This window comes from Biomphalaria glabrata, chromosome 13 (assembly GCF_947242115.1).
Source record: "Biomphalaria glabrata chromosome 13, xgBioGlab47.1, whole genome shotgun sequence".
In the NCBI taxonomy this organism is placed as follows: domain Eukaryota; kingdom Metazoa; phylum Mollusca; class Gastropoda; family Planorbidae; genus Biomphalaria; species Biomphalaria glabrata.
This window is the reverse complement of record NC_074723.1, coordinates 6,313,608-6,338,404: the sequence shown is the minus strand read 5'-3', so window position 1 is coordinate 6,338,404 and position 24,797 is coordinate 6,313,608. Positions and strand designations below refer to the sequence as shown.

Genomic DNA, 24,797 nt, shown 5'->3' with positions numbered 1-24,797 from the left:
CCGATGGCTCGTATCCCAAGACGCTCGTGCTAGAAGCGAGGCCGAAGACAGAGGACACCGGGGAAGCTCACCCATATTCAATCTCTGTAACACATCAGCCGTGCAGGTGTCCGCCATAAAAACGACATTTTGAGGAACGGTAGATTGTTTGTTTGTTGGAGGTTTCCTCCATCCTCGCCATTGAAATGGGCTCAATCCTTAGACACCCTGACGTGATACTTTCCTAGTGGCTATACCGTCTCTATTAACGACCATCTCCATCCGAGCGATACATTGAGGCTGAGAAGCATTGCCATGATACTGTGTCTAGATAAAAAAATTCAGTTTAAAATACCAGTCAGCTAGTCTTTCTATGACGGCGAAAATGCTAGTATACGGCCTTTTTTTTATTTTTTTATTGCAGACTTTAAGTTTGAAGGAGTGGAAAAATTAAAGAGCATTAAACGAAAATTCTTTCATCACAGTCATTAAAAAAATGCCCAATTCTATATTCGTGTTATACATGTATATAAAGAATTTATTGCTTAGGGTAGGAGGGAATGAATATCTAGAAATGGCCGATCTAAAAGTAAATGTACATTTTCGATTAAATGTAAACTTATAATTGGACAAAACTTGGTGAAAGAACTGTTGCATTTCTTGTAATTCTGACAATTTTTATTAAATATTTACAGTGCATGAGAAAGGCTATGTTCATTTATTTCTAGTATAGGCCTACTATTACAATTATAAATACAAAACTCTTTTGGTTCCCCTTAATAGCAATAAAACAATTTCTGATCTAAATTTCTGGGGTATCAACGTGTTTGTGTGCTATTGTAGAATTCATTAGCTCTCTAATAGTATTGTTATGTGTAATGCACAATTATAAAACACATTTCTTCACTGATAATAACAATTATTAGTAGCGTTATTTCTACATTAATTTCTGGGTGGAGCAGTAGGTAATTGATCCACGAAATTAGTACCGTCATTTTGATTCTTTCCAATAGTTAAACTATTGTCTATACACCCTCAAACTTTTTCAATTTCTTCCACTCATAGGCCTACTATCAAATCACGATCCCCGCCTTTTGTAAGATTGGAATTTTGAATTAAGTCAGGTTATAATCTAGCGTATTTTGATTGTTACTGGTTCAAGTAAGGGTATCGCTGAAAGGTTTATTACGAATAATAGATTATTCAAATTTTACAAGTTTAGACATGATTTGTTTAAATGTGTATTTAAAATTGGTACTCATTGATAGAAAAATAAAAAAATTAACCGATGCGTTCATGAAATCCAAAATAAACAAAAATTCTGCCACTGTTAGGAAAAAATTATGATACTTTTTCAGGACATAGAATTCAGGCTCCACCAACTGACCTACGTAGAAAATTATACGGGGAAATAAATTCCCGATGTTGACAATGATAACGACAAGCAACATCTTGGCGACTTGTTTCTCTCTTTGGGAAATTCCCGAAGCATTTTTATCTCGCCTGTTCTGAAGCTGGTAGCGCTGAAAAATTTTGGCGGATTTTTTCAGATGATACACCGTGGTAGCAGAACTCACGCAAAGAGTGATGAAGCTTAAAGATGGGAGCCCAATGGCGACAAATTTGTAGTAAGGCATGATTATATGGCCATACTCAAAGTAGAGCCTGTTGTATTTGTAATAGGCTATTGTAGAATTGAGATACGCGCTGTAGTCATAGTAGATTTCATACAGGAAATAGATGACAACGTAGGCACCAAAAACCATCAAGGAAATAAGTACCACCATCACAAGCGTGAACTTTGGAGTAAAGATAGCCTTGACCTTAAACGGCTTACACACACACAAACATCGCTCAACCGACACGTAAGTTGCTAAGGCGTAAGCCACATAGCTAGCGAAGATGGGCGTGTACTCCACGTAGGGGAAGGTAATGTTTCTCCACGATGACGCCACCGCTGTGGAGAACAGACTGATGGGGCCATACATTCTATGAATGAGGCCGTTGGTGCATTTCACAAGATCCCAAAAGGTGATGGACATTAAGGAGATGTTGACCCCGTCCTTGAACCCTTGACCCAAGAAGACGATGATGTTTAAAGTGTTGGTGGCGGCCCCGAAACAGGAAAGGAAAAACAGAGCCCAGAAAGATACATAGGTGTCCAACGTGGCATACAACTGGTCGCTTATAATTTTATTCCAAGTGATCTGAGTCAAACTGGCATCTGAAATATTCATCTTTGAATAAAAGGCGATATTTTCAAATTGAATGTTGTGTCAAAGATGAATTTATATTACAAAGCTGCCTGCTTCTTTAAAACAAAGTCAGCCACCAGGGATCGATTTAAATGTTATTTTTTACTTACATACGAAATGTAAAAACAATGTGACATGTTGAGTTCAGATCTTGCGCGTAGTAATTATTGATAGCACGTTATTATTTAACATCTTAAACAGCAAACAATTAAAATGTACGCTCTATTGTGAGACTGTCATGTCTATTCAAAGTATACATTTCTTTAAGTAATGATAGCAATCTCCAACGTTATTAGACTTAAACACACTGACTGCGGTGTAATAGTCTTAATGGCAGGAAAAAAAATAAAGAGGGGGTGGGGGAACTGGTTTGTTGGGGCTGGGGTGGGGGAAAGCTTTGGGTTTAGATTCTGTGGGAGAGGAAGGAGGAACATTGTGTCTGTGTTGCAGAAGCTGATGGTCGAGATTTAGATACACATAGGCTTTTTTTTTTTTAAATTAACAGCTTGAACCAGGGGGGTAACAAAAATAACTATATAATGTAAATTTTTTTTAAAGGTAACGATAGTATGTAATTATTTTTGTCTTCGAAGAAACGTCTATAATTTAAATGATATAAGATCTACGTAGTGCGTCTAGAAGTCTAATGTGTGTAGATGATGTGGATTGCCCTGGTTATGTGAGATGTTGTTTGCGAGCTCGTGAGTACCAACCTCCAACACAACACAAACAGTGTATAGGCCTAATGAAGTAATACGGCCATTTAAATAAGCAACATTTTATTTACGAAATAAGGGCACAGTCTACGTCCAGAGGCGTAGCTAGGAATTTGCCATCATTTGGCGGCCCGGGGGGGGGGCTTGAAATGTTTGAGGGCCCTTGCATTTTGGGTAATATTTAATATTTAATGTAAAAACACTAATTTGCCATCCCCCCTGTCAAGTGGGAGTCCGCGGGGGTGGGTGGGTTCAAATTCTCCTCCTCCCCCCCCACCCTAGCTACGCCTCTGTCTACGTTGTATCTATTTGCTACAAGTGGTCTCCTTCGTCATCATTTGTCTGTTAATCGTTCCTTATCTATCTCCGTTCTAACTTTTAAATGTTACTGTCGCGTCACTCAGGAAATACCCAATTAACCCAACTTCTGCGCGTCTTACTATTGTGTCATTGCAGTAGTCAGTCTATCGAAGTTTTGAAGTTTACATAAGTTTCTTTTTTTTTTCCTTCTTCTAAAACACTACATTTTGGAGCTATTCTAGATATTAACATCGTACACTAGTTTAAAATAGTTTTATGAAGTAATGGAATCACTCTTCGAGTGCATTGTAATGTAATTTTTTTTTTTCGAAGGTGTGAGCTTTCAACAGATTCGACACACGATGGTTTAGCAATTGCACGGATACCATTGCTCTAACGGGCTGATGGAACATCCCGAAATAAGAACCCGAAATAAGACCCTAGGAGCGCAATTTTTCGCGAAAAAAACAACTTTTTCAACGATCAGACGTTTCTTAAAAGGTGCGATACAACACTTTCTCAAACGATGATTGTTAAAACGCTGGCGGAGATTTCAGCTATACCTTTTATTTGTTTATAATTTCGCTTCATTCTTATCTGTGAAATTCATGTTCATTTGAACACATTTAAATCTAGATTACAGAAGTCAAAACAGTTCCATTTTTAGTTTCTTGTCTTATGTCTGATCAACGTGTTTTCGGAAGCAAAATTCACTAGAGATTCATCGTGTTCAAATGTTTGTTGTGCATGGTTCGGATGTTCCTTCAGAGTTGAAGATAATCTACTTCCTAGTTCAGTCCTTCCGCAGGACGACGCGGGGGGGGGGGGGGGCAGCGGGCAGGGTATGAACCCGGGACCAGCGAGACAACCGAACGACAGTCCAACGCGCAAACCGCACGACCAGGCAGCGATACATATTAAAAGAACACATTGAGCAAAACTTATTAGTATTAAACATGTTAATATTCCTGACTTTACTTGGTTGACATAGTCGTTTAGGCCAGGGCCATGGCCGGCCTTAGGCATAGACAAACTAAGCAGCCGATTGGTTGGGGCCTCGCGCAGGACTCTAAACATTTTTTTTTAGAGAAGAAACAGCGAAACTTAATGTAATTGCTGGAGTACTCTAGGTTTTTGAATACATTTCGTAATATTTTTTTTTTTTTTTCTATTTCATTTGAAGTCACCCAATTCCCTTTGCCTAGAGCCTCCAGTAATCTAAGGCCGGCCTTGCCAGTGTATTGTTTAGTTGTGGCGTTGTCCATTAAAAAACAATAGTATTAAGTAAAGCCTATATATTTCTCAGACGATGCGACACTTTACATTAGAACACGGATGACGTGTGGAACTTGACTCCCGACATTTAGAACTTCACTCCCGACATTTAGAACTTCACTCCCGACATTTTCGTCCAATAGAACTGAATAAAATAAAATGGCCCTCACTCGAGAATCTTTTTTTGTATCTTTTCGTTATCTGGATTGGACTTATCCATTAGGTCAACCTGACAGAAAGAATTTAAATCAGATGACACCTTGTTATAACTTTTTTGAAATAGAATTTTTGTTTCTTCTAGCAAAGCTCACGCAGTTGATTATAAAGTTCAATGTCATGCCAGTTGAAGTTCTAGTATTTAGATACATTCTATTTGAACATTCTTCCATTTCTTTTAAGACCATTAGCCCTAGGAGCATCGTCAATCGTGTTCAATATTTCAGACTTCAAAACGATAATTGAACTCGATCGAACTAGTTTTTTTTTTCCCCAGGTAAACGTTTCAGTAGCTTTGATATAGTCGCGTGATTTCTTCTTGGTAGTCATAGTAACCTTAATATGCCATCATACATTTCTTCGATCTGTTATACAACACAATATAAAATATGTGTAATAACAATTTACCTAACTTTACACAGCATAAACATTTTGACACTAGTAATTCAAACCAACTCCACTCTTAAAAAATACGAAAAAAACAAAAACAACTGTTACTGGCGGTGCATAGAAATATTTATACCAAGAAACTTATATTATTAATAAAAGTTAATTAAATCATGAAATTACACTCTATAGCCTATCTCAAGATTTCTCACTTCCAATTATTCAATAGAATGCCGAATGTCGTACTCTGTCTGTTGCAGATATATTTGTGTGATGATAAAATAGGACTACTATCGGATAAAGTCTTCGTTTAGTTTTGTTCACTTTTTGTGTGCTCGCGTGCATGTGTAATCTATGCGCGTGTTGTTACGGCACGATTAGAAATGAATTTTTTATTTCGGAAATAGAGGAAAGTTTTGACATTGTGACAACAAGACGAAAGGGGGATGGGGGCGGGCAGGGTTTGACAGTCCAGCGCGCAGCCATCCGTAGCGACGTGTGAATACCCACGTGTTCTCCCCCCCCCCCCTTTCTAATTTCGTGGGATGACTATCCGCAGAAATAAGAGAGAGATCTTTCCTTTACTTCTTGCTTCTCGTCCAAACTCCTGATGGAAGAAGAGAATTATATATATATATATATATATATATATATATATATATATAGACGACATGACCAGTAAAAACAAGAATAGGTTTTGAGACAGAACGCAATATTAGCCGGCGTAAACAGATTACTTCCAAGACGCCTTAGAGCTCGGTAGCATTTAATGAACGTATAAAGTTAGCTGACATTCGATGGTTCCCTTCATGGCTATTAAACGTGTTCGACATTCAGTATCAGCGTCGACTAACTTCTATTGATTGTTCACCCTTTCGCCGGTGTTATTGGATTAAGTATTACGTCGAGAGTTACCTCCATTTGGTTTATTTGCAATAGACACCGCGGAAGCGCCTAACACTGTGTATAATCTGATCTTCTAATCACGCGTGCAAGGGGTGTGCTGCCTTCTAGAGGTCACAATGACAGACGTTGTTTATCTTGAACTTGTGTTTACCTGTGGGCTCTTTGAAATGCACAATGGTACGTTTACGTCGAGTCCTGCTCTGACCTTTTTTTTTAAATGAAATGAATGGTTTTCTAAGACTCCATCATATAAATGTATACTTTATTGAGTTAGGAAAGTAGGCCTAAATATGATCTATTTTGCTAACCACACTATACACTCCAGTAAATGTTGCTTAACTTGGTCCGCCTTCCCTTAATGTATTAAAGACGTAGTATTTTCAATGGATATAATAATAAATAAAATAAGAAAGTACTTTAACTCTGGCCCCAAAACCCTCCTATAGAACAAAAACTATACGGAGAACTGCCTGATCTGGAAACCACTGCGTGACTACTGATTGAACCCTCCGACATGTAAAATGAGAACGAAGAAGAAGAAATAAAAAAGGACTGCAGCAGCCGTTTTATTTACATTTGAAAATGAATGAAATCGTTTTTATTCTACACATTAAACGTTCATTTCCGAATATAGTTAGTTAAAACAAAATGAATGTAGGCCCCACAACTAAGATTTGTGTAGAACTATAATCCCATGTCTACACTGCTGTTGCTGCTAAATCTGGACAAGCAACTCAATAAAACGGATTCAAGTATGATGGGTGAGTTTTGTTTACACACTGGATAATAATAAGAAGAGGATTAAATCATTTAAAGGAACACATATAGAGTAGTCCCCCTTTCTTCACACAGGTCTGTTTCTACTTGGCTTTATACATAACCAATCGCTTCAACAATGTTAACAAACAAATTATAATATAAACAATCCTTTTTTTTTTTAAATACAACAAAGCTTATCTAAAAGGAAAGAACTCCACCTATAAACTTTTTCTATAGTCCACCAAAGTCCACCTGTTGTGGGATTATACAAACTTGGTTAAGTCTACATCTTACACAGGATATATTACAAACGTATAAATCACCTTACAGTTAAATGAGAGGATAGTCATTTTACATTAAGTTTGGTGAATGGTCATCAGAACTTAAATTAGACGGCGGGTTTTCTTGTGTGACACAACATCTGGCAAAAGGTTCCGTTTCTTAGGACTAAGATGAAATTGTGAAAATGTCCAATTTTTTACTCTGTTCATTGCTGTAATGACATATTGTTAAACAATCCTTCATATCTTCTTTACTTAGACTTACAGACTTAGGTCCTCCCGCGCCGTTCGGCACATTGGGCCATTGGGCTGTCTCCATAAAGATCTGTCGTTGGCAATGTCTGAAGCCTCCTCCCACCTGGTGACCACTGAGGTCCTCCAGGAAGGTCTGTCACAACCTCACTAAGTGTTCGACTCCCAGTTCGGAGAAGAATTTCCTTGTATATATATTCCATGTGCCTATAAGAGTCGGTTACTTTGCGTTGAAGGGGTTACCATGTATCGGGCATTGGACTTCCAGTTGGGTTTGATCATATCTTCACCAAAAAAAAAAAAAAAAAATAAAAAAAATAAAAAACCCACCAAAAGTCACTCATACTTAGAAAAACTAAAAAAAAAGGTGTAGAAAATTTCTTCTTCAAGTACAAGTACTTTAAGCCTGTTCATAATAAAACTGTTTCTTAGACAAAACTACACTGCAGACATCGCTGTAATTGTAACATTGTACCATGGATTCCAATGAACACATCGCTACCTCACTATATACTACACCACATCACTACATGGTAAACCGAAAGTGACATTCAAGCTTTATCTCGTGACTTTGACTGACTTGCCAAAAAATTGGTAAAATGTTGACCTGAAATTCGAGCTCATGGAGAGAAAAATAAAAAAATGAACGCAGGCATTCGTGAAATCCAAAACAAACAAAAATCTGGCTATGGTCATGAACAAGTTATGGTACTTCATTAGGACGTAGAATTCAGGCTCCACCAACTGACCTATGTAAAAAATGATGCGCGGAAATAAATTCCCGATGTTGACAACGATGACCACCAGCAGCATCTTGGCGACTAGTTTCTCTCTTTGGGAAATTCCGGAAGTCTGATTGTCTCCCCTGGTCTGGTGCTTCTTGTTGTTGAAGATGTTGGCGGATTTTTTCAGTTGATAAACAGTGATGGCTGAACATGTGCATAAAGTCATAAAGCTTAAAGTGGGTATCAGTATAGCAGTTAACTTATAGTACGGCATGATTATATGCCCATACTCATAGTAAAGACTGTCGTATTTGTAAGAGGCTACTGTAGAATTAAGGTAGACATTATAGGCATAGTAGATTTCATACAGGAAATAAATAATTATGTATGCGCCAAATACACAAACAGAAATGAGTACAACCATTACAAGGGTAAATTTTGGCGTAAAGATAGCCTTGACCTCAAACGGTTTGCAGACACACAGGCATCGCTCAACAGATACATACGACGTCAGGGCGTAAGCTACGTAACTGGAAAATACCGGAGTGTAATCTAAATAAGGATAGGTTAGGTTCTTCCAGGAAGTTGACGTCACTGCAGAGAAGAGGCTGATGGGACCGTACATCCGGTGGACCAGTCCGCTGAAGCACTTCACGAAATCCCAGAAGGTGATGGACATCAAGGAAATGTTGACCCCGTCCTTGAACCCTTGATTCACAAACACGATGGTGTTTAGTGTGTTGGTGGTCAGGCCAAAACACGAAAGAAGCATTAATGCCCAGAATGACATGTAGGTGTCGATGTAACTATATAGCTCATCGCTGACTATTTTGTTAAAGTTGACGTCTGCCGACAATTTGGAACTGTTTCGCAAACTGCTCATGTTTGTTATACACGATTTGCTTTATAATAAAAAAAAAACGCAAAATCTACACAGAGTTATGGTTTCTAATGAACAATTTATAAATAGATACTGTTCACTGTTTCAGCTATAGACTGGATACTCATGAAAACAGATTGAGAAAAGTATTGATAATATTTGAAAAAGAAGGCTAGCAATAGAGTGTTGGCATGAATTATATTGAATGTATAAAGATCAATATTTTTTCAATGCAGCTTGGAAATAACGGAATTAAAACGATTGCGTTTTCCAAAGTCTACATTTTTTTTTACTTCAAAATAAATCAAAAGATATAGATCTAGATATTATATTTTCATTAAATGAAGTAAATCATCCAAAAGAGAATATCTAGCTCTTTTAAAAGTAATATTCACGTGAAAGAAATTATTCTTTGATTTTACTTTCAGTGTAGTATTTTAATTAATCTCAACTTTTCTTTTGTCAACATAGCAACCACAGCAAACAATTAGTGCAACACAGTTGCTAATTAAAATTCAATCAATAATGTAGCCCTTTTCCTCAAAAGGGAGACTACTCCAGATGATGTCATGATTGGTTAAAAAGTTGTTTTAAACTTGAACTCAGGTTGCATGGTATTGACATAGTGCACGAGATTTCTGAGCTTTTATTTACACAAAAGTTGTTATATTATACCTTATTTTTTAAAGTTTTGTGTTTATTGTTTAGTGCATAATAAAATCGTATGTGTTAAGATGATGGTTGAAATATTTCGAGAAGTAGATCTATGTCAACATACAGCATTGTTCTCTGAGATGTAATAACATTTCTTTTATCGGATAGCGATAATTAAAAAAATATCTTTCACTGAATATATTTTAATTAATATTGTAATATTTTTTTGACTTTACATTCTCAAAAGGTTATGGGATTAAGTTCCAGCCGATGATTTAAGAGCTGTCGTTATAAAAGCAATGTTTTCACCCCTGGCGACGTAACAAACTCTTTAAACGGAGACACATCATTGCTGGCAATAGTTCTTCTAGAACTAGACTTCAGCATCATCTTCCTGGTGCCCACGAATTGTTAGGTCTTTTAAGAAAGTTCGACGCTATGTTCGACGTGGAGTGCGTTGTTTTTGCTTTTCTCTTTTCGGCTTTCATGTTATGGCTGACTTTGGTAAGCAGGTATCTTTCTGTCTAGAGATATGTGTCGTGTGTCTCATACGACGATCAGACGCCATTTCACTCAGGGGACGAGTGCCCTTTAATTAAAAAAAAAGAACTCTTTTTGGGACATATGGCGATGGGTGTTTTGCACAGCCGTTTTTTTGGCGCGAAATTTTTTTTTCACGACACGTTTTAGTTATATTATATATGTGTTCGTCTTAGGATGTATTTAAACAAAAAAAAAAAGATACATATCTATGTTGTGTATGTGTGTTTGTGTTCAAAACTATTTTGTATGTAAGGAACGATAGTTACTTTTGTCCACTAGATTTTGGATTTCAGTTTGTTGTGTAATTATTGTTATGTCACCAACATTACAATGTGTGTTTGTGGGTTTCAATATTGTCCCAAAAAAATGAAACAAAGATAGAACAACATTCGAAACAATGTTTTAGTGTACACGAAAATAATTTCATTAATTTATATTACCTCCAACTAAATAAAAAAAGAGAGAAAACTGATGAATGTCATCCTGTGCCTTTCGCTCACCTCACATTTAATTGATGGAGGTTAAGGAAGTACGTCAATATGATGGTCCCAGGTAGGAATGTCACCTTTCATAGTTTGTATGTGTTACAGGTTGTGGATGTTCCCAGAAAAAAACTCAAACCTCCCGCAGGGTGGCAGGCAGTGGAGTAGCTAGGGTGTTTGATGCCCAATGCGGCAGCTCCTCGTGATGCCCTCCCCTCGGGTATAAAATAGCGAAAATACGTCATTATACCATAATAAAATATACTAAAAATAAATATTACGAGCTTTCTTGGTCGCAAAACTTTCAATAATTTTATCGAAATCTGTTTTCCACCAATTGCCTAGTTAGTTAAATGCATCGCTGATTGGTATTAATTCTTGATCAACTTAATTAAAACTGAAAAAAACTTCGCTCGCATAAAGCCACACTTACCTCAATTGTCAGAAATATGTAAAAATCTGATACTGCTACCTGAAGAGAATCTTGGACATCATTCTTTTTTCTCTAAAAGCAGAATCTGGCATTCAATATTCACGAATATTTAGACCTTATTTAGAACTGAATCAACTAGTGGCATTCAAGCTGATATCTTTTTTTTTATTTTTTTAAAATTCAAGATTTCAAACAGGTCATTGTTTGAGACGTTCAAAGGCTTCTAAAGAAATTGCGACAAACTGTTGACGCCTCTTTCTCTCCAGACGAAATGTGTTTTTGTCAATGTCGCTATGAGCACCATCGAGATTGATTAAAAAATTTTAAATATAAGGATTCGATCGTTGGGATAGTGAAAAAATCCATATTCACCTACCACATCATGATCCTATTGGGTGATTATTTCTTGAACTATCACCTCCAAGGAAGAATAAATCTCAATCCGTAGCTCGTTCACCTTTTTTGCTTGGTTTCTTTTTATTGTGGCCAATATGTCTTTGATATTCTGCACTAATCCTCAGATCAGAGCACACACTTTCGCTGATGTTTTTAAATGTTTTCCATTAAAGTGCGCAGTCTCGAATAGACGATCCTTGTTTACCCGTCGTTTATTTCAGTTAATTCAAGGGCCAAGAATCCGAAATAGGTGAGAAAATTAAGACTGCATAGCAACTAACAATCCGCCTACTTAAGAGATTTTGTTTTTACAATTCTTCTTCAACTTGTTCGTGATGCCCATTGAGGGCCAAATTCTGCTTTCAGAGAAAAGGAATGATCTCCAAGATTCTTTTCATTATCAGATTTTTTACCTTTAGGACCATTTGATCCCTGCCGTCAACCATTTTAACCAGAGAAGACAATTTCTCCGTCTGAGCTAGCACTATGAGCGCCAGCCAGACTTATCAATCTTGAGCAGCGCCCATAATATTAACAGAGTGGCAAATAAAAACATTTTAAAATCAAATACAGTAGTTCATGTTTGTTCGTGTATGTACAATGTGTGAAGTTTCTACCGAGAAATTTTGTGCTCAGTTTGATGCCCCTCATCACTTGATGCCCCGTGCGGCCCGCACCACCCGCACATGGCCAGCTACGCCACTGGTGGCAGGTGATTTCGGCTGTCATGAACTCGGAACCATTTAGACATCTGTGCACATACCATACGATCTATATTCAGCAATATGTGTACAAAAATTTATTTTAACTTTTTTTTTTCTGGTTTGGAAAATGGGGGGGGGGGTATACAATATATAGTAAAAAAATGTTTATTTTAAAATTATTTGTTTGTCACAAATTATCATCATAACCTCTCGAGCCAAAACAGCTGCGCTAAAACGACCCTTGCGCCAAAACGGCGCCTACTCATTGTTTATTCTTAAGTCACGTGAAACAATCTTGTCCTTGACAGTGACACAAATAAAATGGCCAAATACGAAATACAATAGATAGCTTGCAAAAAGAAGAATGAAATTATACCAAAACATAAACAAAAATATACTGGGAATAATTATGCTACACCACTAAACTACATATATCTTTGAAACATTTGATCCATATATTTCAGCTTATTCATAACTTGACAACTTATAATATTACAATGATTGAAATTTGACTACCATCAGGATCAAGTACTCGTTTCGCTTGTAAATATATTGTATGCTCTGGTACATGTGTGTGTGTGTGTGTATAATTTAATCTTCCACTCAATAGTACACGGGCTGTGCTGCCCTTCTAGAGGCCACAAAGACAGAGACTCTTTATATGTAACTACCAGCAGTCCTGCTTTCAGCTGAAGTTTCCAAAAGAACGCCAGGAGACGATACAGTTTGGGATCGGCGTATTCCCAGGTTTGTACAGGGTGTAGCATTGGGTCACCGACACATTATTTTTCCTTAGGAATAACCTGTGACTGCTTTCCCAAGTTTGAGTATAGCCGTAAAGAAGCGGAGGTTTGCGTTTTCCTTCTTCTAGGTGGGTAGCCAGCCAACAAGCACACAATGGTTTCTTGTCTTTACTCATTCTTCTGTCCTGCTTGACCTAATATCTGTGCAGGGGCTTAGTGAGTAAAACGTGCGCCAGTGGCAAGGTACTTTATAGGCACCCCCTCCCCCATTTACCATAAACATATAAAGACGCCTCTGTGTGTGGGGGGGGGAGGGCATCGTACCCTCCTTTCTCCCTCCCTCACTACGCCTCTGTATCTGAAGCAACCTGAGGCCAGGAATTGGACTTGTAGTCAAGGGATATTTGAGAAACAAGCCATCGACAGCACGCTATTGGTTCAGAAGTGCTTACCACTTCCGGCCTTTAAAGGACTACATTTTTCGCACACTTGAAAACTAATATGGTTGTTTGTACTCGAATATTTTTTTTTACTATAAAATACTTAATTTGTGGAAACCATGTAACAAGATTTGCTTTCAACTTGATTTAAACGAGTGCTTAACGTAAATCTGGTAAACTATAATAACGAAAAGAACTCAAGGTTGAATCAATGTAAATCAATGTAAAATGCTGTGATAATTAAACAAACACCTTTGCATTAAATATTTAGCGCTTGAAGGCAGGATGCGTGGTGGCTGATTGGCCTCAGAACCGAGTGATTGTAAATTTCGGGTCCAACTAAACTTGAATGGGTACCTGACATCAGTTTGAGGAAAATAAACGAAGGTTGGTCGTTGTAATGGCAACTTTGTAACCCAAAGAAATAGATGACCTTCTCATCATTTTCTCTACAGATTGCAAAAGTCTCAAAGGGATGTTCAGCAACCCCCGTAAGGGGAAAAGCCGCTATTAGGTTTATGCAGAATGTCAGTCTGTCCGTCTGTCACACTCAGATCTCGAAAACTAGAAGGGAAATGAAAAATATTATTTCACCATGCGTTGTGGCTTGCAAAGTCTTATTTTTTTTTATTAAAGCAAACCTTTTACTTTATATAATAAATTATGCAATCGATGACAAACTACATTGTACCATGGATTCTAATGACCACATCGCTACCTCACTATATACTACACCACATCACTACATGGTAAACCGAAAGTGACATTAAAGCTTTATTTCATGACTTTGACTGACTTGCCAAAAAATTGGTAAAATGTTGACCTAAAATTCGAGCTCATGGAGAGAAAAATAAAAAAATGAACGCAGGCATTCGTGAAATCCAAAACAAACAAAAATCTGGCTATGGTCATGAACAAGTTATGGTACTTCATTAGGACGTAGAATTCAGGCTCCACCAACTGACCTATGTAAAAAATGATGCGCGGAAATAAATTCCCGATGTTGACAATGATGACCACCAGCAGCATCTTGGCGACAAGTTTCTCTCGTTGGGAAATTCCGGAAGTCTGATTGTCTCCCCTGGTCTGGTGCTTCTTGTTGAAAATGTTGGCGGATTTTTTCAGTTGATATACAGTGATGGTTGAACATGTGCATAAAGTCATAAAACTTAGAGAAGGAATCAATATAGCCGTAAACTTATAATACGGCATGATTATATAGCCGTACTCATAGTATAGACTGTCGTATCTGTAAAAGGCTACAGTAGAATTAAGGTAGACATTATAGGCATAGTAGATTTCATACAGGAAGTAAATAATAATGTAGGCGCCAAATACACAAACAGAAATGAGTACAACCATTACGAGGGTAAACTTTGGCGTAAAGATAGCCTTGACCTCAAACGGTTTGCAGACGCACAGGCATCGCTCAACAGATACATACGACGTCAGGGCGTAAGCTACGTAACTGGAAAATATCGGTGTGTAGTCAACATAAGGAAATGTGAAGTTCTTCCAGGAAGTTGACGTCACTGCAGAGAAGAGGCTGATGGGACCGTACATGCGGTGGACCAGTCCGCTGAAGCACTTCACGAAATCCCAGAAGGTGATGGACATCAGGGAAATGTTGACCCCGTCCTTGAACCCTTGCCTCACAAAAACGATGGCGTTCAGTGTGTTGGTGGTCAGGCCAAAACACGAAAGAAGCATTAATGCCCAAAATGACACGTACGTGTCTATGTAGCCATACAGTTCGTCGCTGACTATTTTGTTAAAGTTGACGTCTGCCGAAGGTTTGGAACTGTTCTTGGAAATTATCATTTTTTAATATACAGGATATGAAAAAAAGTGAAATTTAGGAGGAGTTTTCAACCCGAATGAATAATTTAATTATTGATCCTGTTCAGTTAAAAAATACATAAATTCATAATAAACATATGTATGCAATATAAGAATATTATAAATAATATTATATGGAAAACGATGCTTGTGCCGAAATAGTATGTAGGCTTATTGTACTGTTTATGGAAATGTACAAACTGAAAGATCGCCATTCCTTAAAAAGCTAAAATATCACATAATTAAAACGAGTATTTTCTAGATCTACACATTGGGACATTTAGAAAAGTCAAGGGATACAGATCTTCACATTGTATTTTCGTTGAATTATAAAGATGCTACATTAGAGAATAATTAAAGCTTTTAAAACAGCGCAGGCTATAGGCCTATTAAATAGAAAATATTTCTTTTTATTTTACTTTCAGTGTAGTAGATTAATTGATTTCAACTTTCTTGTGTCAACATGCATGGCAATCATGGTACAAAAAAAATGAGTATAACAAGGAAGCTAATTAAATAAACAAACAAGCTCAATTTTATAATGAATCAGAGAGACTTCTGCACATGACGACACGAAGGGTTAAAGAGTGCACGAGATTTCCGGACTTTTATTGACATAGTGCACGAGATTTCCGGACTTCTATTGACATAGTGCACGAGATTTCCGGACTTCTATTGACATAGTTGTAGAAACATAAAAGTTTAGCGTTTAATGATGTAAACAAATGAACTACAAAACTGGACGAAATAATGTATTTGGGAACAGTATTGTTGATACAATTGAATTTATGTAGACATAGAAGTTCAGAATGGATGGTTCTTTGAAATTGTTCTGCTTTGCAACAAATTTACTTTTATTGAATACAGATAATTAAAATTATATCTTTCGCATATCTTTCAATCAATATTGTACTGTTTTATTGACTCGAGATCAGACTCGAGATCAGTGTTTCTTCTTAAAGGAGCACTTCGCACATTCTGACTATTTAGCGGAACACTTATTTATATATATATATATATATATATTTTGGATAAAATGCATAGACGAATTTACTTTCTAACACAAACTCTTAAATTTCACTCATTGTCTTTAAGATTCAATATAAAGACATTGTGGCGGATTGAGTCATTCGACGAACTAGAATCACCTTACTATTTCAACACATAAGACTGTTCGAATTCAGTTTACCGTACGAATAATAAGAAGGTTTGTCTTCGAGTCCGAAGATTAGTGATGAATGCAGTATTTCCCATGGCTGCGCAGCCCCAGCTGTAACCTACATATTTTGCCACATCCAGGGCAAGCATAACCATTGTCCGCAGGTGGTTGATTTAGATTTTCTTTTCGCCGTCTGCGTTTGTCCTCGACAGTGGATTTTCATTTGGTCTCAAATGTGTGTCCCGCGGCCTTCGTGAGTGACCTCCAGCTGTCTCGTTCTGAGGCCGCATGCAACCAGGTGCTCTCTTCTATGTCAGCCAAGGAAAATTGACGCCTAAGCTGGTCTTTGAAGCGTTTCCTTGGAGCAACTCTGTTATCTCGACCACCTTTTAGCTCACTAAAAAAGACTGCCTTTGGCATATGTTCGTCTCCCATACGGGATACGTGCCCTACTTAACGTAATTGTCAGACCATAAGAAGTTCCTCTATACTGTCCATACCGGCGTTCGCAAGGACATCGCTGTTTGTAGTGCGGTCTTGCCACAGTATGTCCATAATGGAGCGCAAGCATCTTTGGTGGAAGCACTCAAGAAATCTTTGTTGTTTTCTGTTTCTGTATAGTGTCCATGTCTCAGAGCCATATAGAAGGGTTGAGAGAACCACCGCCTGGTAGACATTGATTTTTGTAGGCAGGCTGAGCTAATTAGCATATGCTGCCACCTCTTTCGGTCTATCTATAAACCTCGGGAAAACAGAAGTCATGTTTCGGAAGTCACCCAATAAAACCTATTCAGCCCCAAGGATCACCCTAAAAGGACAGCCCCTTAACGTAGTAGACCATTTCACATATCTAGGTAGTATAGTTTCAAATGAAGCGTCACTTTCAATCGTAGTTGATAACCGTCTGGCCAGGGCCAGTAGCGCTTATAAAGATAACTAATTTATAATTCATAAGGCGAATACATTTATCCGTTAATTAAGTTTTTAAATAGAGAGATTTGAGGACCACTGTATATTTCCGTTCCTACGAACTAAAGTGTGATCCGGGAAGGTGTAAAAGCTGTGTCTGGTATGCTTTACAATAATGTCTTCAAGATGTTGATCAATCAAGTTCAATTAAGTTTTGGTTCAAGTATTACTTCATGGCTTCAGGGGGCGGGGAGTTGAGAGGGCGGAAGGAGTCTTCCATGTCCGGCTACGGGTTATTCCTTGTACGAGGTACAGGGAGACCTTCAAACATACTGTCCAATTTCTTTCACATGCTTTAAGGAAATACTTCTCAGCACGATACTCGTCGCAAAAGAGGTTTCAGATAAGGTTGAAGTATTATTGAAGAATTTCATTGTAAAGTTTAAAAAAAAGTTGAAGAAGTGTGTAGTTTATCAATTACTTCCGTCTTTTCTCTACACCAGAAACACCAAAAAGGTTTGCTATTTATGGATTTGCCTCCCTTTTATATAAAATCTCTTATTTTAGAGTAATCAGCGCAATGGGAAGACAACCCAGTTGATAGGCAAATATTTTCTAGGCGTAATGATGTCTGTCGGATACAGTCTCCCTTGATGCTATTAAACAAAATGATGAATAACCAGTAATTAGTTGTCTATTTGGTTACTTTTTAAAAATTGATTCATGTCTTCTCTATTATATTTGCTCTATTAATGAATTATTGTGCGAAGTTTAAGCTTGATTCGAGAATAGGGTGGGAGAAATAATGTTCACACACTTTTTACCAGACAGACAGGCTGAGTTGATATAAGCTTTGTAAAAAATAAATTAAAAAATCCCAGCTCTTGAGAAGCTCGAGTAACATGTTTCTTTTGAATCAATGAACATCTGTACATAGAAGTAAAGCAAATTAACCCTTTCAGCCTTGCGATCTATAGGGCAGATGATGGCTCACCTGTTTCTATGGCCGACGCTTTACGAGGATGTCATGTGGCCAGCTTAACGACCAGCCGTGTTTACTAATGAATGGAGGGGCGCCCTTAAAAATCCTGAAGCTCATCATCTTCACAGGGATTTAAACCCGAGAGCCCTGCACATGAAAGACGTCAAAAATGGTAGGCCGTGAGTGATTTTCTTTAGGTTGAGTAGATGATATGAAACAAGGGAATTTAGTTGATGGATAAAATGTCAATAAGTTCGACGCCTGATAAACAAGGGACACAACCCTGAAGAGGTTGGAATGTCTTACCTATGCCAAACCACTAAATCTACCAAAAAAGTTAATGTTGAATTGTCTTCCTTGAAGTGAAACATCCTGAGTATAAGGTCTAAAGTAATCAACAAATCCATTATGAGTATTCAACAGAAATTTAGGAAAAGATGAAGTGTATATAAAATATAAAATTTAAAAATATTGTGTACATTTTTTTTAAAGGGGATGAATTTGGTGGTACAAAAAAAAAAAAAAGATCAAATAAATTTTAAAAAGTTTATTTTTTGATTACAAGAATGGACCAAGGGCGAAAACCGGTCTTTCGATTCATGGAATTTAGGTTAATAATAGAGTGACCCCCCCCCCTTAGTTTAATATTGTAGCATTTGAATTTTAAACAGATTTTTACCACACATCGGCGTGACTTCGATAACTTGAATAAGAAATGTGTCTTAAGTTATAAAGATGTATCAAACAACGTAAGCTTTTGAAACTACGGAACTCATTTGACCCCTTAAAGCGCGTGTGATAGTTTAGCCTCTAAGCATCAGAATTGTAATTCCATTTTATGTGCACGCAGTGTAAAACAGCTCAGCACTTTGAGGGTTAACACAGATTTCGAAAAGAGAAAAATAAAATGTTTTAGTACATACAACGTCTACTAAAGTTGTTAATCGATAATACTATCAAAGCAATATTTTTTTTTGTATGCCACAAATAGTTATACCTTGTAGTTGTAGATAGCCGCGTAACTTCAACAAATGACTCACGAGATGCTTGAGTGCCTTGTACGTTAGTACGCAGGGCCGGTCTTAGGCCACTGAAACCTATGCAGCCGAAGTGGGCCCCGCGCTTTCATAGGCCCCGCGCGATGCTAATTCTAGGTGTAAATTATTATATTAAATTCTTTTAACTAATTATAAAGGAGTTCCTGGAATTCTCCTGAAATTATAAAATATAAGAAAAGTCATGAAAATCTTCTGAAATTATTAAAATCTTCTAAAAACTGATGTAAATCTACTTAAAACAGACAAAATTGCCATTTTGGGGTGTCATTCAATATGGAAAACGCCAATCCTACTCGCGATTATAAAAACGAAACGGCATTGTCATCTTTCATTTAAATAAAAATGTAATAATAAGGCGAATTTTAACTATACAAGAAGTTCTAATACTTAATGTACTTTAATAGTCACTGGCATACAAATATAGATCTAAATCTATCTCGACCTCCTAGAAAAAAAAAGTGATATTTTGCCAGTCGATAGTAAATCTAAAAGGAGAGATCTGAATGTTTATCAGATTTTTGTTGGAAAACTACTATCTAATGTAGTAAAGTTAATTTTTGACAGTGATTTTGTACTTAGTAAACTATAATTAAAATCAAAGACGAATCTATTTTCTAATACAAAGTCTTAATTTTCACTTATTATCCTTATCACAACCCAAATTAAGCCCCGCGCAATCCGTTTCGCATAGGGCCCCGCAACCTGTAGGACCGGCCCTCTTAGTACGGGTGTATCTTATGCAAGTTCAATATAACAGACAAATACTATCACAAGAACAAGCGAAGCACTAACTCCAGACCGTTAGATAACCTGAAACCATAAAGGACACAGTGGAGTCTCTGTCAGTAATCGATGTTATCACCTTGAAGTTCTATTACCAACTCAATAATATTAACATACAGAAGCCAACCCCTACCACCCGTGACGCCACTAAACTATCACGAGCCAGCGCTAAATATTTCTTGTTGCCTTAATCTATAGCTTGTGATGCCTAGATGTAGATCCGGCCATGCACATTGTTATCTTAGGATGAGTGACAATAATATGGATGTGTACAAGGAATGTCCTCTACGAGTTGAATACATCTTTAGATGGTTTGGTAGAGCCAGTTTAAACGAGGACATGTTAATAATTTAACTTCCTTTAGTGCTGGGTTTACCTCTACGCAACACAAGCAAAAGCTTGAGGGAACACTTGCTTGGGCCCCCCCTTCAATTTTTCCAGGGTCATTTTCAATCATTTTTAAAAAGAGCTATGGACTAATTGCATTATGTTGATAACAAGGGAGCCCATATGTCACCCATATCTTAAATAGCTTTGACTTCCCTTCTCACATACTTAGATGTGTCCACTTGGGGCCACTTCCACGATGGTCACGAAGGTACAAAGACATTCTGGACCCACGACGGCAGGCTCCTCTCCCCATGTTATACGTTGTCAGCGTTGGTCAAATTAATGTTTTCAAAAGTTAGCAAGTGGTTTCAAAAAACAAAGTTATTTTACTTTGTTAAAAAATTTTGAAGTATAGAATTAAAAAAAAAAAAAAAAAACGATGCACAGTTTCGTTTGGCTGCCAATCAGGCTTTACTTTTTATTTTCTGTTTCACCAAAATGCTAAATAACTTAATATGTTTTAGATTAAGTTGACTATAGGCTTCCATTCCAGAAAGAGGAAAACAGATTTTAATTTCATCATTAGAGTAATTATTGGTCATAAAGTCTTTCTAGTTCATTTGCTGACATTATATCTGCATCACGTGGTCTTTACACGTGGTCTTTACACGTGATTGGCTTTTATTTCAATTTGTGTTTTGGTTAAACATTTGCCATATTTTTGTACTGTTATTTTTTATTTTTACTATTAAAACTATTTCTTAAACAAGTAAAAGAAAATGTTGAAATCAATTCCTTCTTTATGTATGGGGGCGGCCTTGTGCAAAAGAGATATAACAGATGCTTTTTACTAAGAAAAAACACAATATAATTATAGTTTCTCTGCGTCCACTGTTCTTTAACGGTGAATTTATTCAATAATCAAAGAAGGAATCTTTCTGAAATTAAATTTAAGACTATGTTGTCACGCAGCAAGAGTTTATCAGCCAAATTTCATCTCACAGGATCATGAAAAGTTGAACAAATAAATATTTTAACATTTTGACTATGACAAAAGTGTAAGGAATGGAACAAAAATGCATTTTTGTTAAAAGATGATGCTATAAATGTAAAAATATATAGATCTGCGCTTTGAAATTGTTCAATCTACCAATGATTTAAGGTATGGAACTGTCACTTTCTCGGTTTAATTCGGACAAACAGATGATTAAAAGTTGATTTAAAATTGGTGCTCATGTTGAGGTATATAAAGAACGTCACGTCTGCGTTGATGAAGTCCAGTACGTACATGAACCTGGACACTGTCATGAACAGGAAGTGGTAATGTTTTAAAGCGTAAAACTCCGGTTCTGACAGCTGTGCCACATAACAAACAATTCTGGGAAACAGGTTTCCGATTTTGACAGCGATGATGGTCAACAGCATCTTTGAAACTTTCTGCTCCCGAAGGGAAATTCCCGAAGCTGAAGACGCTTTGCTTGTAAATGCCGAGGATTTCTTCAAGTAGTAGATGGTGATGGACGAGCAAGCGCAGAGCACTAGAAAACTCAAGAATGGCAGAACTATACCGATGGTGTTGTAGTAAGGCATTATTATTTTCTGGGTTCGGTAGTAGAACCCGCTGTAGTAGAAAAACGGAAGAGTCATCTGGAATTCTGGGACGTACAGGAAGTAGATGTCGTAGATAAAGTAGACGACGAAGAAGGCGCCAAAAGTGACCACAGAGATGACCACAACAATGATGAAGGTGAACTTGCGGGTCAGGATTGACCTTACCGTGAAGGGCCTGCTCACACACAAGCACCGCTCCACGGAGACATAGGCTGTGAGTGCGTAGTTGACGTAGCCGGCGAAGATTGGGGTGTAGTCCAGGTAAAAGGTGTAGGTCTGCCAGTAATAAGAGAACAAGGACGAGGCGGGGTAGAGAGGGCCGTACATTCGGTGCACCAAGCTGGTGAGGCAGCGGACCAGGTCCCAGCAGGTGATGGCCATGAGAGAGATGTTGACGCCTTCATTGAAACCCTGCTTTATAAAGACGACCGCGTTGAGGACATTGGTGGCCACCCCGAAGCAAGAGAGAAACAGCATCGTCCACAAGTTGATGGAAACCTCGAAGTAGGAATAGAGTTTCTCGCTGACGATGTAGTCCAGGACGTACTGGGAGAATGTAGAAAACGTTGTGTTCATTTTTTGGGGGGAAATCTTGGCGACAACTTTTTAACTGTAAAGTTCAATACAGACTTTTTTATCATTGTGACTTAAAATAACGTAATAATAATAATAATAATAATAATAATTAGAGATTAAGCGTATATGGAAATTGTCCAAAATAAAAATATACCCCATTGTTTTATCAACCGAGGCGATAATAACAACTGACCTCACAGACACCTTCAAGACCCTTAACATCCCTAGGGACATCCTCGTTGCCTGTCAGAGGGCGGTACTGCTGCAGACCTGCCACATCACCAAAAATTCCTCAGTGGAAACTGTTAAAGGGACTACGATGAAATTTGTTTCTCTTTAGCGAAACTCGACCCTGGCAGCGCCAGAGAATGACTGCTCGTTCATTTCTAACATAATAATAATAATAATAAAAATAATAATTTGGCATGTCTTCGAGTCCGAAGATTAATGAGGAATGCAGTGTTTCCCGTGGCTACGTAGATCTAGCTGTGACCTACCTGGTCACCTAACGTCTGTGGCATTTTACGTCTCGTGAGACGATCTTTTCCCTTTGCAACTTCTTGTGTGACTAAAGAGGCCAATCCTTGATACACAGCTGCGATCACAGGTTGGGCATATAAAATCACCAGGCGCCATTGCATTTTCACCCTTCTTTCTGCTTCTGTTGTGTATGACATCTGCAATCTGTGACCCTTCCTTTATGCTCTCTCTCCATGTGGATCTGTCCAGTGCCACCTCTTCCCAGTTGCCAGTGTCGATTTTGAAGAGCTTCATGTCGCGTTTGCATACATCCGTATAACGTAAAAGTGGGCGACCAGCGGCTCTCCTGCCTTCAATTAGATCGCCATACAGGATGTCCTGTGGAAGTCGACCTACTGGCATTCTACGAACGTGGCCAAGCCAGCCAAGGCGTCTGCTGCTGATAACAGAGCGGATGTCCTGGCATCCTGCTCTATGTAGCACTTCCTCATTTGTTATCTTATCTTGCCACCTTATTTTAAAGATCCGCCTTAGGCATCGGAGGTGGAAGACATTCAGCTTTTTTTCCTGCCATGAGTAGGTTGACCATGTTTCACTTCCGTACAGCAAGGTGCTCAACACACAGGTCCGGTAGACTAGGGCTTTAGTACTGCTAGTCAGCAATATGTTGTCCCAGACTCTTTTCTGCAACCGTGACATGGTGGCCATTGCCTTGGCTATCCTGTTGTTTATGTCTTTATCCAGTAGAGTGTTGTTGGATATGATGGAGCCAAGGTAACAAAAGTGATCAACAATTTCTAGTGGTTGGCCATTAATGCTTACTTGCTTACTTAATGGTCACCTAACGTACTCCATTGTTAATCAATGGTCATAATGGCTCAATAGTTCAATCAATATGTTTGTGACAGTATGAATCCTTACCATATTTAGTCCATTCAATCTTAAATCTGTCCAAATTCAGGTAGCATTTGACATCCCAGTTAGACAAAAAATATCATTGTGGTCTGTTCAACACTTAGGGTTTTTAGCCAAGACTTAAAAAGAAAAGAAATTTGAGTATTGTTTTTTTTTCGAGACCTCGATCAGGAGTTAAGTGATGATGATAATAATGATGATGATGGTGATCATTGGGATAATAATAAAGATGATGTGGATTATGGTTTGTTGTGCATTTCTGCTGGAATATATATATATATAACAGACTATTTGTTATAACAAGTTGGCTGTAAAAGACAAATGGAAGTTATTTTTTTAGCAAACCTTTATTTCACTTTGGCTAAAATTCATTAACGTGCTATAAATATCTTATCTTATCTTATATAATACAGACGTTACTTCAAAAAAGAAGATGATTACGTCCTACGAGTGATGCATTCAGTCATGCATATTAACCAATGACTTAAATTCTGCTAAGTCACTGGTTTTCCTAGCTAGCTCAGGCAACCCATTCCATGCTCTAATAGCACTAGGGAAGAAAGAGCATTTGTACAAATTTGTCCTAGCATATAGAGTAGACGAACTGACTGCATCTTTGTCTTTCAGAGTATTTTATTCAATTTTGTTTTTGTATTTGAAGATTATGGCTCAGTGTTTTATGTATAATTGCTACTTTACTTTTGAGTCTTCTGTCCTGAAGGCTTACTAAATTTAGTGATTTTACTAAAGGTGTTACTCTAGTCAAATGTGAATATTCGTTTGTTATTTCAGTAGCTTTTATATCAACTCTTTTGAGTATGAGTTTTTT

At 37.6% G+C, this 24,797-nt stretch overlaps 2 protein-coding genes across 2 annotated transcripts; both read right to left on the bottom strand.

The window, feature by feature from the left end:
• Positions 1-775: 775 nt before the first annotated feature.
• LOC106072845 (uncharacterized) lies at positions 776-2,233 on the bottom strand. Its single transcript, XM_056009062.1, has one exon. The coding sequence runs from the start codon at positions 2,214-2,216 to the stop codon at positions 1,179-1,181; it is 1,038 nt and encodes a 345-aa protein (XP_055865037.1). The 5' UTR covers positions 2,217-2,233; the 3' UTR covers positions 776-1,178.
• A 19,326-nt stretch (positions 2,234-21,559) lies between these two features.
• On the bottom strand, positions 21,560-22,573 carry LOC106072846 (uncharacterized). Its single transcript, XM_013233290.2, has one exon. The coding sequence runs from the start codon at positions 22,571-22,573 to the stop codon at positions 21,560-21,562; it is 1,014 nt and encodes a 337-aa protein (XP_013088744.2).
• Between the last annotated feature and the right edge of the window lie 2,224 nt (positions 22,574-24,797).